At 35.5% G+C, this 16,007-nt stretch overlaps 1 protein-coding gene and 1 long non-coding RNA gene across 4 annotated transcripts in view; both read right to left on the reverse strand.

The window, feature by feature from the left end:
* Window positions 1-1,403: 1,403 nt before the first annotated feature.
* Window positions 1,404-11,637, reverse strand: LOC140991477 (uncharacterized). Of its 3 annotated transcripts, none has more exons than XR_012177919.1 (8): window positions 11,612-11,637; window positions 7,415-7,499; window positions 7,289-7,339; window positions 7,146-7,197; window positions 4,540-4,598; window positions 3,333-3,378; window positions 2,178-2,375; window positions 1,404-1,549 (listed from the first exon to the last, which is right to left on the reverse strand). XR_012177919.1 is itself a non-coding variant. In XM_073461443.1 (8 exons), the coding sequence occupies exons 3-8, from the start codon at window positions 7,496-7,498 to the stop codon at window positions 2,284-2,286; spliced, it is 384 nt and encodes a 127-aa protein (XP_073317544.1). In that variant the 5' UTR covers window position 7,499; window positions 8,260-8,318; window positions 8,396-8,439; the 3' UTR covers window positions 1,986-2,283. The 3 variants fall into 3 exon arrangements, 2 of the variants coding, with proteins under 2 accessions (XP_073317544.1, XP_073317543.1); XM_073461443.1 differs by lacking the exons at window positions 1,404-1,549; window positions 11,612-11,637 and adding exons at window positions 8,260-8,318; window positions 8,396-8,439 and having other exon boundaries at window positions 1,986-2,375; XM_073461442.1 differs by lacking the exon at window positions 1,404-1,549 and having other exon boundaries at window positions 1,986-2,375.
* A 1,690-nt stretch (window positions 11,638-13,327) lies between these two features.
* LOC140991480 (uncharacterized) overlaps window positions 13,328-16,007 on the reverse strand; it is a 73,907-nt gene continuing 71,227 nt past the window's right edge. The window contains exon 3 of the long non-coding RNA XR_012177920.1: window positions 13,328-13,498. This is a non-coding gene — a long non-coding RNA (uncharacterized lncRNA). The remainder of the gene's footprint in view (window positions 13,499-16,007) is intronic.

The following is a 16,007-nucleotide window of genomic DNA, read 5'->3' on the forward strand; positions in this document are numbered from 1 at the left end:
CGTTTGGCATGACAAAAAAAATTCAAAATTTGTCAGTTGGGGACCTTTTTTTTGTTTTTTCTCTCTTTTTCTTTTTATATTTTTCAGTACTAGTGCATCTATTATAACCAGTCTATCTCCTTATGGTCGATATTCAACCACAACCCTTTTCTTGTTCCTGCTTTCTTTGTTGCTTCATCTCCTTTTAAACTTCCATTCATCAAACATAATATATTCCTATACAAATTAATAAGGCAAGATTATGGCAAATATTGCAAAACATCACTTCTATATCTTGCTCTTCCTCCTCTTGTTTTGTGCTGCAATATTATTGCTTCTGCCCCTACATGGTTATTATATTTTTGCAACATTTTCTCTTTTTATTCTTTAATCGTATCAAATTATTGCTTTGAATTAATCTATGTTTAGTTTTACAATTAGTACGTAGCCAAAATGGTTGAATGTAATGATATGATTCATAACATAATGCAGGTGTGAGTAATGCTTATTATAATTATATCTCAAAATCAGCAAACGAAGGAGGACTGTATCTCAAGGTTAGGCAAAGAAAATCGCAATTTCGTCTAAACATTCTTTAAAAAAAGTTGTTCGATTCTCATGTTGATACTCTATGCAGGAGGGCAATCCAAGAAGATATTTGATTGGATCGGTAGCTCCAACCTGCACCTACAATGAATGCAGAGGATGCAAGTATAAGTGCAGAGCTGAGCAAGTTCCGGTTGAAGGTAACGATCCGATAAACAGCGCATACCACTATAAATGTGTTTGTCACAGATGATTGATACATTATTCATTTTGTGTTTCAAATATTATTGGATTTCAGTTCTCGATTTTGGTTTATTTTGTAGAGATATGCTGGAGAATTAATAGTCTTGAGTTTTTCTATACTATATAACGACAGTTGCATCAATTTTGTCCAAAGAGCTGTCTTTTGCTATTTGTATTCATGGTGTGTGCTTGTATTGCTCCAAGTTTTGTGATGGGATATTGTCGAAATTTTTTGTATGGTGCACATATTAATTAATTCAAGATAATGAAATAATGTTTTATAGTAGTTTCAAGATTCTCCCTGACTTGATATANTCAAAGGTGGTTGGTTTCATTATGTATACTTCATGAAAAACTTGGTGCTACATTTTTCAACAAAATATTTAATTTGTCACATGACTCATTGATATGATTGACAATATGTTCGTTACTCATCTTGAATTTATACTAGCTTGCACATTTGGTCAAAGTATGCAATAAATAAATAAATATATATATATCATAAATTTCAGAGCCGGAGAATTTGCTGTTTGAGGGTGAAATGGGAAGGCGTAATGCTCGAAAGATCTAAATAAATGCAAGAATGAGAGCAATACCCTTTACGAATAAAATAAAAATCACATTGTATTTTATACATGCATGCTTAGATATTAAATAAATTTCATACAAAAAGCGAGACATTTGAGTGTGTACGTAGACCTAATTTCACATGTGGTTTAGCCCCCAAGGAAAACGAGACAGCGCAAGTGGCACATGGCAGCGGTCCCAATGAGGTGCACGCCTACAATGGATCACATGTGAATTTTTTGTTTGAATCCATGTATTTTGCACTAAAAGGCAGAAATCACTTCATCGGGATACAAGATATCAGTAAGCGTGGAGGTCCCATTTTCAAAGTACCACAAGTAAGAAGCATCCACTTGATATATTTTAAACATATAAAACCTGTACTCATAATTCATACATGTATGATTCCAGGGACTCACAGTTAATAAATGGTTTACATTATGTTGACAAAAAATTCTACTCATAAAAAGAATTTCAGAAAACTTTTACTTGCTACCTTAATTCAAGAATTGGTCAGCTTGTTTTTCGTAGATCGGATCCTGTCCTTTTTTTTAAAAAAAATAAGAATCGACTAAATTAGATGCCAATATGCGAGGAAACATGCTAGGATCACAGTTTTAGCAGCTTGAACATTTGCGTCCATCAAAAAGTTGACCAAATGGACATCTCGCAACTTTGTAATCAAACATCGAAGAGTTTTGTATGTTATATGACAATACCAAGTACATGTTTCATATAATAATACAGGTGTGCGCAGATGAGATGAATATATATACGATCCTTCTTATATGCATTAGTAGTTAATACTGTTCTGAGTGGATGAAAGGTACGAATGATCCTACTATCGAGTGCAAGCAGGGTAATGAGCCAGACCTCTCGCCACAACTGATTCTTCTGGAAACCACAGTGAAGAAGTTTAGCAGTTTAAGACGTAGTCATTTCCTAATGCTATGAGGATGAACGCGGTGGCGATGGTGAAGATGACACAACTGCATGATAAGATGAAGAAGCAAGTTGAACAAGTGCCGGAATAGATCCACCTGCGTAAAATAATGACCACAAGCATCAGAATTCTGAAGTCAGACAACTACACGAGTCTTCAAAATATGGCAATTGAAAAGGAGAAAAGTAAACAGCATCGTCCTTTCAAAAGTAACCCAACATCCCTGCATTCTTCACTATTTCTCTTCCTGCTTGGAGAACGGAAATGCAATGCAAGAACAAACTGATGGAAGCCATTCAACAGGCTCACAGGAATAACCCTGACTATCATTTACTTAGAAACGATAAACAAAAATTAAAACCATCTGTTGAAAATGTGCTTAAGAGCATCTTTTACATGTCAGTTTCCATTCTAAAATTAAAACCAAAATCAAGAACTTATGGCTTATTTCTTGTACAAAAAATAAGTAGCCGGCACCAAAAGAACACAATAATTTGTGAAAAAATGTTACACTTTTAGCCATTTTTTATTAATTATATATGCCATTATGTTATATCTCCACCACCTTTAACAAAATCAGCTCAAAACAAAACCACACCAGAACCATCAGAACCAAGGATCGAAACCTTCTAACCATTAGCAGGACAAAAACTGTTTACGGAAGTTTGGTTTCGGCATTCCGAAACATGGTCCTCCAGCCATCATCCAATCTCTACTCTGTCAGGACAATGCGGGTGTGTTGTCCTTAGCTATTGTGCAAACTACACAACTTCTCGAATTATAGCCAAATGAAAATCTAGTTCAACACTCCATCAATAGCATCCAACTATCAACAGGAACATTTTTTTTATTCAGAACAGTCACCAGTAGTGTTGCATCAAAACCCCCGACCTCTACCACTGTAGAAAACCCCCCCACAAAACAAGACCTGTCACAATTGTCGTTTGAAGTTGGGACCGTGGCAACAAAATTTGTTCGGCCTTTCTAACTATATCATGAGGTCACAATCGCATATACAGAGTACCATACAATTCCGTGTAAAGAATATATTTACCTGTTAATCCAGCACAACCTGATGAGAAAACAATGACTGGTGGGGCCTGCATCCCAAAACAATAATTAAAAAAAAACCCAATGAAGTAAACATATAAAAGAAGAGGGAAGAACAAAAAATCAGCGCAGAAGGAAAGCTCCTTATCAATTTAAAATTGGACGTATATAACTTTTGTAATATCCTTAACATTAATGTTATTCCCTCATGCACATGACAGACTTATACAAAATAAATGAGGGGTCCATAGTAAAGTGTTTATAGATAACATTTCAGTATTCAAAATATTTACATACGTACAAAAAGAAAACTAGGTTAAATTTAATACAGCTGAGATAGTAAAGTATTAAAATTCAAAGAATACTTAGAATATACAATGACCCAACCCCCACATTATATTCCACGCTTTTTCCACAGAGCCAGATAATATGAATTTTGGCATGTTGCCAGCATTGCACATGATCCTTATGCATATAGCTCTGTTATTAACATTATTATTATATTAACCCACCTTTCTTTCTCCATTTGGGCATGCAAATAAAGAAAAGAAATGAACTGCAAAGAAAAAGACACAAGACACTACCGTTTTAAGTTGTGGACATTGTTAAGATTTAAGTTAAAACCCTGCGTAAAAAGAAGATCATTCTTTCACACGTGGTATGGAGGATAGTGCGTATGTCATAAAATTATGTCCCCGCATCAACGACCTTGAAAAAGACAATTTGAGAGCGATGCATAAAATTGAAGTGGAAACAGTAACATTACACCATGGATCCTTGATTACTACTTGCAATTGCTTGTTGATCATCACAGAATCAAAGCATAGTGGACATGTCTACACGTAGCTAATTTATACACTAGCACTCTTGCAACATAAATATGAATCATGTTTATCGTGAAAGAGGAATTTGGCCAATTTACAGTCATTCCTACCACAAGAGTCAATCTGAGACTGAAAAAAATTGTATATTGTTGATGCCTGAGGGTACCCAATATCACCAAATGTTCAAGTACTTCCAACTAAAAACATCAATTAATATTACTTGTCCTTACATAAGCATAGAATGCATATCATATAGCAGCACAGAAAAATGCCACGGTTGAGTATAATGATGGTAATCCACAACCCACCATCACCATACCAAGAGAAAAGAAGTTCCAAAACAAACGGTTACAACACCAACTTCTACAACAACAGCAAAAGACTTACACCAATGAGGAAATGTAACCACATAGGTCCTTTGATCCACCTCCTAACAAACGGCATAGCTGTAGAAGGATTGACATTAGAGAATCTAAACACAAAATCTCCATTAAAATTGCAAGAGTTTGTAAAGAACCGAAGAAATTTTCTCATATGGTATAATACACACAATCCCAAATTAACAATAAATCCAATCACATATAAAAAAATTAATACACCAATCAACATAGTTAAAACAAATCAGTCTGTAACATCCGAAAAACCAAACCTACGTAAACCACATGCATGCAAATTATTTTCAATTCCTTAATTGTTTTATTTAATTTCTTTTAAATACTTGCATGATAATTATTAATTGATTAAAGGTATGATTGCATGATTAAATGATTATATGACATGATTTCACGAAATTGAAGGATTTTACCCGAATATTCTATAATAGGCAGGGGAATGAGACCGGAGACGACCAAAACAAGAATAATTATTTTTCATTAAATAATTCCAAGGTTTCCTAATATGATTAATAACGATTTAATTTTTCTAAAAATGTTAGAGTTCGAATTATTTTACGAGTCGAACTCGATTTTTCTCGGGAAGCCGGTTTTGGGCAAACAAGGGACTTTTAAAATATCAAATGCATTATTTATGAAAAGTAATTTTTATAAACTTTTATGTTTTAATTAAATAAGAGTTTTTTTTATCAGAGTAATTAAATAAGAGTATTGGGCCCATTTTAGTTATTTTAAGTAGGCTCAATTGCTCCTAAACATAAAGGCCCAAAACCAAAGCCCATTAACATCTTGATTAAATTATAAATAGGATTCCTAGGCTTTCAAAAACCTCATAAGTCACATCCATCAGCCGAAAACACACACTCACACACACCACAAATTTCGAGAATAGGAGGAGAAGGAAATCAAAGCGTCGTCCGGTCGTCCAATTTCGCACCCTCGCCGACGATTGAATATTCGAGTGTTATAAACGCGAAGGCACGTTTTCTAAAACCTTTTAAACATCATACAAATCATAATATGCATGATCTAATTGTTTATGCATGAAAAAAATTAGGTGTTTGAATATTTTTACGGTATAACGTTTATTTTAAAAAATACGATGTTTTTACGCAAATATGAAACACGTTATGATTTCCAACGAGTACGCTGCCAATACATGATGAAATATGGTTAAAACATGACTATTTTAAAAGGAAAAATAAGGCTGAAACCGAGGGAAAACCAGGAGAGGGGCCGTGAGTTTGGAAGGGGTTTGCACTTGGTTCTAGGGTCGGTTACTATGCATGGTCACTTGGGGCTCGGCCAGGGCTGGTTGGGGCATGGCTAGGGTCGTGTATCAGGGCTAGGAAGAGTCCTAGCCCTTGGTTGCAACCTAGGAGGAGTCCCTTAGAGCAAGGACTCCTCGCGCGGCTTATGAGGGCAGCAGCGGCCATGGGGGCTCGCTGCTAGGGCTGGGTAGCTCTTGGTTGGTCCTATAAAGGGTCAAGAGCGGGGCCAGGGGATGGTGCGGCTGGGTTCGCTGCTGGCTCGGCTGGAACGTGAGAAAGCACCTTCATGCGCGGCTACTGTTTGCTCGAACAGATGGCTCGCTGCTTGGGTTCAAAGGTCTGGGCTGGGCTTGGTTGGGTCTGGGCGTGGTCCAGGGTCGAATAGGGTCAGGTGGGCTCGGTGGTGGCTCGACTGGAAGTGTCCTAGGTTGGCTAGGAGTCTTTGAGCGTGGATAGCTTCAAGGTGCGCAGCTATGGGTCTGGTTCCAGGAGTGTTTGAGCGAGCTAGGTTCTGGTTATTTGGGTCAGGGAAGGTCAGTAGGGTGCCTAGATGGGTTGGCTCGGGTTTGGCTCGAGGTGGCTCGACCATGGCTCGAGTAAATAGGGAGATGGCTCGGTGTGTTCGAGTAAGGGTCAAAAACGAGAATTTAATAAGAAAAATTGGAACCATGGGTCCGCGGGGTTGGTTCATGGCTCACAAGTGTAGATTAGGTAATAAAAAGGTTATGTGTAAAGTTTTGAATTTATTCGGAAATTAAACGCCTCACGAATCGTTAATTAAAATTAATTGAAAACCCTCGAATTAAGCCGAATAAAATTATGAAAAATTAGATTTAAGCTTANTTAATTGAAAACCCTCGAATTAAATAATTATTTGAAATAAGCCCATGTGATTAAAAGAGATATGGGAGGAGCTGATGATTGAGTGGATCCAGTGCAGCAGTACACTTCCGAGGGACCTTTATGTTTCCGTACTAGCTTGTTAGATAAAAGATTTAAATGATTTATGTTAATAATTTATTAGAGATATTTTTATGCTTTATTTGTTAATTGATCTGTTAAAGGTCGAAGTAGGATTTTTGGTTAGTTGAAGATTTAGGATTTATTTTATGCACTTGAGATTCGAATTGTTAAATTATTATGGTTTATAGTATGATAAGTTATTTTATTTAGTATTTTCGAGTTTATGATTTATGATTTATAAAAAAAAAAAAAAAAGTAGAGGTCGTTTCACAGTCAATGCAGAAAAATCAATAATTCAAATCAAATTATGTGTCTTGACCCAGAACATAATAACCAATCATACGAAATGATATAACATCATTCATACCGTGGTTGAAACCATAAAAAGCTCCTGCCGTGCCTCCAACGGCTGATCCTATCTAATGCGACAAGTAAAAAAGATAAAAGATCACGAGTCCGATTAAAAAATAGAGTGCAATAGGAAAAAGATACAAAAATGGCGATCCACACCATGGAAAAGCTGTCCCTGATGAGTGGTGAAACAGTCCAGTCACTGGTCTCCTGTGGAATTCAGAGTTGGGATTTTAGTTTTGAGGATAATTCGTTGGGTAATCAAAAGGGTTTTTGGTGACTTACCATCTCTTTCGAAAGGGGGCCAGCACAATGTTGACACCTTAACCCATGGAGATCTCCTCGCGATTTAGAACTTGGCTCCTCCATCCTGATCACAATTCACTTGAAATTACCAAAACGAAAAGTACACAACCTCATTATAGAAAAAGAGTTGCAGTTAGGGTTTCAACAGGCAAATGACCACTATTTATTGGGCTTTACAAATACTTGGACAGACACTAATTTTTTAATCGTTAATAATTAAAGTTTTTTTTTACAATAATAATAAAATATTTGAGTAGAAAGTTACTGGAAATAATTAAGGTTAATTGGCTGTGAAATCCACGGACGCAAAAATCGTCATTGGAAAAAAATAATATATTAACTATTTGTGTTTTCAATACACATGTCCCAATACACACATATCCTGATTATACGTGTTTTAAAATATGTGTACTCAAAATTGAAAATACGAAGAGTTAATAATCATACGTCACTACAAAAAAAATTTCTCATTAGCAACGATTTTTTCCGTCGCTAATCGAATTATTTAGAAATTTATTCTCCAACCGACGATACATCCAGTTTCCATCATCCATTTTATCCTACAAAAGAATAAATAAGATGTATTTTACTTGATCGCTATCATTTACCCATTAATTAAAAAAATTAATATACAAACTCTTTAATTCTCATTCAAAAACATAAGTAGACACATTAAAAAAAGTTAATGTTGACAATTAATTGAACATTTAAATTATATAATATTTTATTAACAAACATGTAATATATATTATTTAATTTCTAAATAACATGCAATAATAATAAATTAAACTAGGTATAAATTTACAACAAAATTATAATCTCACCGTAGAAGACGCTGGAGTACTGTGCGCGCGCAAAAAAAATAGCTGGAAATCGACCTGCACTACAAACTAACAAAATTATGATCTTAACCAAAACTAAAAAATTTATCCAGAATTAAAGCTAAAAAACTCGCCCCACCTCGAAACTAAAATCGTCTAAAAAGAGAAATTTATCACAGAAACAAGGAGCGGAGAAAAATGAGGGGAGGAATGGCAAAACTTATAGGCAATTTGCGAGAAATTTGATAAAATCGTCGCAAATGGCGACGGGTTTTGCCTAACCCGTCGCAAGTATTAGCGACAGTATAATGAAAACCGTCGCATATAGCGACGGTTTAAGGATTGTCGCTAATTTAGCGACGGTTAATAAAACAGTCGCCGATGTAGATCGGCGACAGTTTCCAAACCGTCGGCTATGGCGACGACTGTTTTAAACCGTCGCAAAGGGTCGCATTTATTTACAGCGACGGCTTGTAGAACGGAACTGTCGCAAAGGGTCGCATTTATCTCCAGCGATGGCTTGTAGAACGGCACTACGCCAATCTAGCAACGTTCATAAAACCATAAACAGTCGGTACTAGCGACGGTTGTCTCTAAACTGTCGCAAATTGTCGCATTTACATCTCCAATTCTCCTGTTATCGCTAATCGCTAATACTCCTGATATCGCTCATCACTTGTCACAAGAAATTTCAAAATTTGTAGATAAAAATGATTTATAGGAGATTATTGAAAGACATGCTGAAAATTCTAATACTAGATTTTCTCTCTATGATTCACAGACATCTAAAATTGAGCGAAAACTCCCTCCAGATCGACCCAAGCATGTACTCATGAAAAAAGAAGGAAATATTCAAGGGATAGAGATTTCCAAGAAATTCAAAGAAAACATACATATGCTGAAATTTGCTATGAAAATACTCAAGTGGAATAAAGTAGACAAAGTGAACATCTATGAACTACTATGAGCAATAAGAAAGAATGAATGTCTAGCATAACGACGTAAAAAAGTTGCGTTTTCGGGAGGCAACCCAAATTTTTTTGGTTTTTATTATTTTGATTATTTTTTTCGTTTTTGTTGTTTTTTTTTTAAAAAAATAGTACAGTTTTGTTACCATTATGCAGAAGATGTCTTCTAACAAGGCATAACCACACTTTATAAGAATTCCACTTCTGCATCTCGAAAAGGTGGATGGAGATTTGTGCGTATCAATTTTTCCTTTGAATTTAGTTTTCACACTTTTGTTTTATTCTTATTTTAATTTCATGGAGATTGTATACCAAAACATGCTTGGCTAATTTCTTAGTCTGGTTTAAGGGTTATTTTCACTGTTTAATTTATCACTGTGATGTATTCATTCTTATATTTAATATGTTTGTTATTCCAAATATTTGTCGATTTATGATTTAATTCTATGAATATTGTATATTGATTAATCTGACAATTTAATTCGATATAAGATTTTCTACTGTTAACCATGAATTCAGTGATCCGTAATTTTCATGAATTATTGATACACAAGTAGCACATATTAGATATGTTGTGCTATCATAATATATTTAATCTAAATAAATCAATAAAACTAAATTTATCAATTGCAGTTATCTCAGTTGTTAGATTTCAGGATTAACTGTTTTCACAAATCTAAAAGCTATCGTTAATTAATATGGAACACTAAAGTGCCCAGTTGGTTATTGATAAATTTTGACGGAATGCTGGGTTCGGCCAATTAATTTAGAAAAACACAAGAATTTTAGCGGCTATCCCTATAATTCTAAGGTTAATTTCTTGGAACAACTTGAATAAATTATTTGTTAGCCGATGAACAATGATATGATTAAATAGTAGAACTCCCTTAAATCAGATCTTTTTCATATTAAATTCTTCATTTTATTCTAATTGATTAATTATCATTTTAATTTATTGTTTTCATTTCTTGGATAAATTTAGTTTAATATTTTATTTAATTCATATACAAAAATCCCCTTTTTAATTGCATTTTTCTCGAAAGAAATCATCCCCCGTTCCCCGTGGATTCGACCCTGGTCACCATTACACTAATTTTATTTAAAGAGTATGAATTTAAGTTTGGTGACACAACGACAGCACATCATCATCCTAATCACAATTCACTTGAAATTACCAAAATGAAAAGTACACAACCTGGTTATATAATAAGAGTTGCAGTTAGGGTTTCAACAGGCAAATGACCACTATTTATTGGGCTTTACAAATACTTGGACAAACACCAATTTTTTAATCGTTAATAATTAATGACTTTTTTTTACAATAATAATAAAGATTTGAGTAGAAAGTTACTGGAAATAAATGAGATTAATTGGCTGTGAAATCTTTGGAAGCAAAAATCCTCATTTGGAAAAAATAATATATTAACCATTTGTGTTTTCAATACACATGTCCTAATGCACACATATCCTGACTGTATATGTTTTAAAAGATATGTGTATTCAAAATTGAAAATACGAAGAGTTAATAAACATAAGTCACTACAAAAATATTTTCTGATTAGCGAAGGTTTTTTCCGTCGCTAATCAAATTCGTTAGAAATCCATTCTCCAACCAAGGATACGTCCAATTTTTATCGTTATCCATTTTATCCTACAAAATAATAACTAAGAAGTATTTTACTTAATCGCTATTATTTACTCATTAATTAAAAAAATTATTATACGAACTGCATAGTTCTCATTCAACAACATAAGTAGACAGATTTAAGAATGTTGACAATTAATTGAACATTTAAATTATATAATATTTTAATAACAAACATGTAATATATATTATTTAATTTCTAAATAACATGAAATAAAAATAAATTAAACTATGTATAAATCTACAACAAACATATAATCTGACCGTAGAAGATGCCGGAGCACTGTGCACGCACAAAAAAATCAGCTGGAAAACGACCTGCACTACAAACTAACAAAATTCATGATCTTAAACAAAACTAAAAAATTTATCAAGAATTGAAGCTAAAAAACTTGCCTCAACTCGAAACTAAAATCATATAAGAGAGAAAAATTTATCACAGAAGAAAAGCGGAGCAGAAAAAATGGAGGGAGAAATGGAAAATTTATAGACAATTTGCGACGTTTTTGCTTAAACCCTCGCTATTAGCGACGGTTTTTCGATCGTCACCAATCTAGCCACGGTTCATAAAACCGTCGCTGATGTAGATCGGCGACGTTTTTAAAACCGTCGGTAATAACGACGGTTTTCTCTAAACCATCACAAATTGTCTATAAATTTGCCATTTCTCCCTTCATTTACATCTCCACCACTTTTAACAAAATCAGCTCAAAAAAAAAACACCAGAACCAATGATTGAAACCTTCTAATCATTAGCATGACAAAAACTGTTTACAGAAGTTTGGTTTCGGCCTTCCGAAACATGGTCCTCCAGCCAGCATCCAATCCCTACTCTGTCAGGACAATGCGGGTGTGTTGTCTTTAGCTATTGTGCACCCGTCACAATTGTCGTTTGAAGTTGGGACCGTGGCAACAAAATTTGTTCGGCCTTTCTAACTATATCATGAGGTCACAATCGCATATACAGAGTACCATACAGTTCCATGTAAAAAATATATTTACCTGTTAATCCAGCACAACCTGATGGGAAAACAATGACTGATGGGGACTGCATCCCAAAACAATAATTAAAGAGAAAAACCCCAATGAAGAAAATGTAGAAAAAGAAGAGGGAAGAACAAAAAATCAGCGCAGAAGGAAAGCTCCTTATCAATTTAAAATTGGACGTGAATAACTTTTGTAATATCCTTAACATTAATGTTACTCGCTCATACACAAGACAAACTTATACAAAATAAATGAGGGGGCCATAGTAAAGTGTTCTTAGATAATATTTCAGTATTCAAAATATTTACACACGTACAAAAAACAACTAGGTTAAATTTAATACAACTGAGATAGTAAAGTATTAAAATTCAAAGAATACTTAGAATATACAGTGACCCAACCCCCACATTATATTCCATGCTTTTTTCACAGAGTCAGATAGTATGAATTTTGGCCTGTTGCCAGCATTGCGCATGATCCTTATGCATATAGCTCTATTATTAGTATTATTATCATATTAACCCACATTTCTTTCTCCATTTGGGCATGCAAATAAAGAAAATAAATGAACTGCCAAGAAGAAGACAGAAGACACTACCGTTTTAAGTTGTGGACATTTTTAAGATTTAAGTTAAAACCCTACGTAAAAAGCATATCATTTTTTCACACATGGTATAGAGCATTGTGCGTATGTCATAAAATTCTGTCCCCGCATAGTGCGTATGTCATAAAATTATGTCCCTGCATCAACGACCTTGAAAAAGACAATTTGAGAGCGATGCATAAAATTGAAGTGGAAACAGTAACATTACACCTTGGATCCTTGATTACCACTTGCAATTGATGGTTGATCATCATAGAATCAAAGCATAGTGGACATGTCTACACGTAGCTAATTTATACACTAGCACTCTTGCAACATAAATATGAATCATGTTTATCGTGAAAGAGGAATTTGGCCAATTTACAGTCATTCCTACCACAAGAGTCAATTTGAGACTGAAAAAAATTGTATATTGTCGATGCCTGAGGGTACCCAATATCACCAAATGTTAAAGTACTTCCAACTAAAAACATCAATTAATATTACTTGTCCTTAAATAAGCAAAAATGCATATCATAAAGCAGCACAGAAAAATACCACGATTTAGTATAATGATGGTAATCCACAACCCACCATCACCATACCAAGAGAAAAGAAGTTCCAAAACAAATGGTTACTGCACCAACTTCTACAACAGCAGCAAAAGACTTACACCAATGAGGAAATGTAACCACATAGGTTCTTTGATCCACCTCCTAACAAATGGCATAACTATAGAAAGATTGACATTAGAGAATCTAAACACAAAATCTCCATTAAAATTGAAAGAGTTTGAAAAGAACCGAAGAAATTTTCTCATATGGCATGATGCACACAATCCCAAATTAACAATAAATCCAATCACATATAAAAAAAATTTAATACACCAATCAACATAGTTAAAACAAATCAGTCAATACAGAAAAATCAATAAATCAAATCAAATTATGTGTCTTGACCCAGAACATACTAACCAATCATATGAAATGATATAACATCATTCATATCGTGGTTAAAACCATAAAAAGCTCATGTCGTGCCTCCAACGACTGATCCTATCTAATGTGACAAGTAAAAAAGATAAAATGAAACGACCTACCCTTTTTATTGCTTTAAAAGTACTAGAATTTTTTTTTGAAAACCTCACATAGCATTCGGCCGAACCATAAAATTTCATAAAATATTTTTGACATCATTTTAAAATAAACAACCAACTAACATTTTTCTAAATCTAAAAATAACATTTGAAAAATATAGTCCATATTGTAACCTCTCAAAAACCACTCGTGATCATGATAAAAGTCATAAAATCTTTTAACATAAATCATAACATATATGCGGAAACTAGCGTCGGTCCTCGGGTCATGTGCACCTTCTTTCCAGTCGGATCAACCATCAAGACCTCCATTAGCATTATCATGATAACCAGCATCCATCACACCTAGTGAGTCTAAAGACTCAACACACCATGATCTTTATAACAAATAATACATATAAAATCACATGCAACAGTGAAAAATACTTGTACTTAAAATATCGTTTTCATGAAGATGCATAAACTTAAAACATTAACATTTTCGTAAACCTTTTTATGATGCATGAACTTTAAATAAAAACATTTTCATAATGATGCATCAACTTTAAACATAAACATTTTCATGACATGAATAACATAGACCTTAACCTTTTACTTTTTCCTCAACATAACATAACATAACATAACATAAAACATTTTTCATGATCATAAACATTTTACCTTTTCCTTTGTCGAATTCAGATCGTTAATTGTGATTTTCCTGACATGACATGACATGACGATGGATCAATCTACATATAACCACAGTACTGGGCGGCGGGGACATCAGCGACGCTCTCACCAGTTAACTGAGCCTTGGCCTAACATGATCGAATAGAAATACGATCGTCGGGGCTCCCTCTGGGGCCTTCCCCCATAAATGGGCTCCCTCTGGGGCCTTCTCCCCTCACGATATTCCCATTCTTCCTCAAACCTGATAACCTCATATTCGCAATAATGGAAACACGATCGTCGGGCTCCCACCGGGACCATCACCCTCACGACATCGCCATTATTAACNGGTGGGAGCCCGACGATCGTGTTTCCATTATTGCGAATATGAGGTTATCAGGTTTGAGGAAGAATGGGAATATCGTGAGGGGAGAAGGCCCCAGAGGGAGCCCATTTATGGGGGAAGGCCCCAGAGGGAGCCCCGACGATCGTATTTCTATTCGATCATGTTAGGCCAAGGCTCAGTTGACTGGTGAGAGCGTCGCTGATGTCCCCGCCGCCCAGTACTGTGGTTATATGTAGATNTCATATTAGCACATAAAATAGCATTCAGGGCACTGCCATGACGTTTACTAATTTTTAGGTGTGAAAAGACCGTTTTACCTCTAGACGTAAAATTTCACATTTTTTTTACATTTTCTTAATTCCGTTAACTCTAACATGTCTCAAATAATTATTTAAGCCTACATTAATTTTCTCATATTTTTATTTAGCCTAAAACGAGGACTTTTAAATTAATCTTTAAATGTGACGTATTAATGCGTTTAAATCCCGAATTAAACCAAATCTTAATATAAAATTCCCAAATTAAAAAATTAGACTTATAATAATTATTTAAGCTTAAACTTAATTTTTCAAAATTTTATAAAGCTAAAAACTAGGCGTTTCATTTAACTCGTTAATTAGCGTTTCGGGTGGCGATTAAATTCCGAATAAATCCAAAACTCGTTATTTTGATCCAAAATTTTAAACATAACCTTTTTATGATTTATTCTACCCTTCCAAGTCATGAGCCTCCCCCGTGGCCCCTTGGATTCAATTTTTGTTCTTTAATTTTCGTTTTTTGACACCTTGAACGCACCGAGCCATCTTCTAATTTACCCGAGCCACGCCCGAGCCACCTTGAACCAAAACCTAGCCAACCCATCTAGGCACCCTACTGACCCGGCCCAAGCCCCTGAACCAGCCCTTAAACTCTCAAAAAGCCTGCTGTCATTGAACCCAATTGCATGTGCTGTGTGTGCGTGAGGTTCCCCTTAGTTTTAGGACTCCTAGTTAGCCTAGGACTCTCCCAACTAAGCCACCACCGAACCTACCTAACCCTGACCATCCCTAGACAAAGCCCAGACAAGCCCAGCCCCTGGAACTCACGTGCGAACCACCTGAAGCCAGCACCACAACCTGCGCACCATGGAGCTTCCTCGCGCTTCTCACGTTTATCTCGAGCCAGCAGAGGCCCAAGCCACCCCAGCCCCTGGCCCGAACCTTACCCATCTCTCTAGGACCCTGATGAACCCCCGAGCCAGCCCCTAACCGAGCCACAGCCCCTGAAATCTCTCGGCCACCAGAAAACTACTCGAGAAGAGCCCCACCCTGCGTGAACTCCTTCCCCGGCCACAAGCTCGAACCCTAGCCACCCTAGGACCCAACCCAGCCCTAGACCGTGACCACCCCTGACCCTGGACGAGCCCTGGTCGAGCCCCACCAGCCCATGCAAAGAAACAAGCCATAGCATCTTGTACAAGCCAACCCCACTCACGT

The sequence above is a fragment of the Primulina huaijiensis genome, chromosome 13 (genome assembly GCF_012295235.1).
Source record: "Primulina huaijiensis isolate GDHJ02 chromosome 13, ASM1229523v2, whole genome shotgun sequence".
Lineage (NCBI taxonomy): Eukaryota > Viridiplantae > Streptophyta > Magnoliopsida > Lamiales > Gesneriaceae > Primulina > Primulina huaijiensis.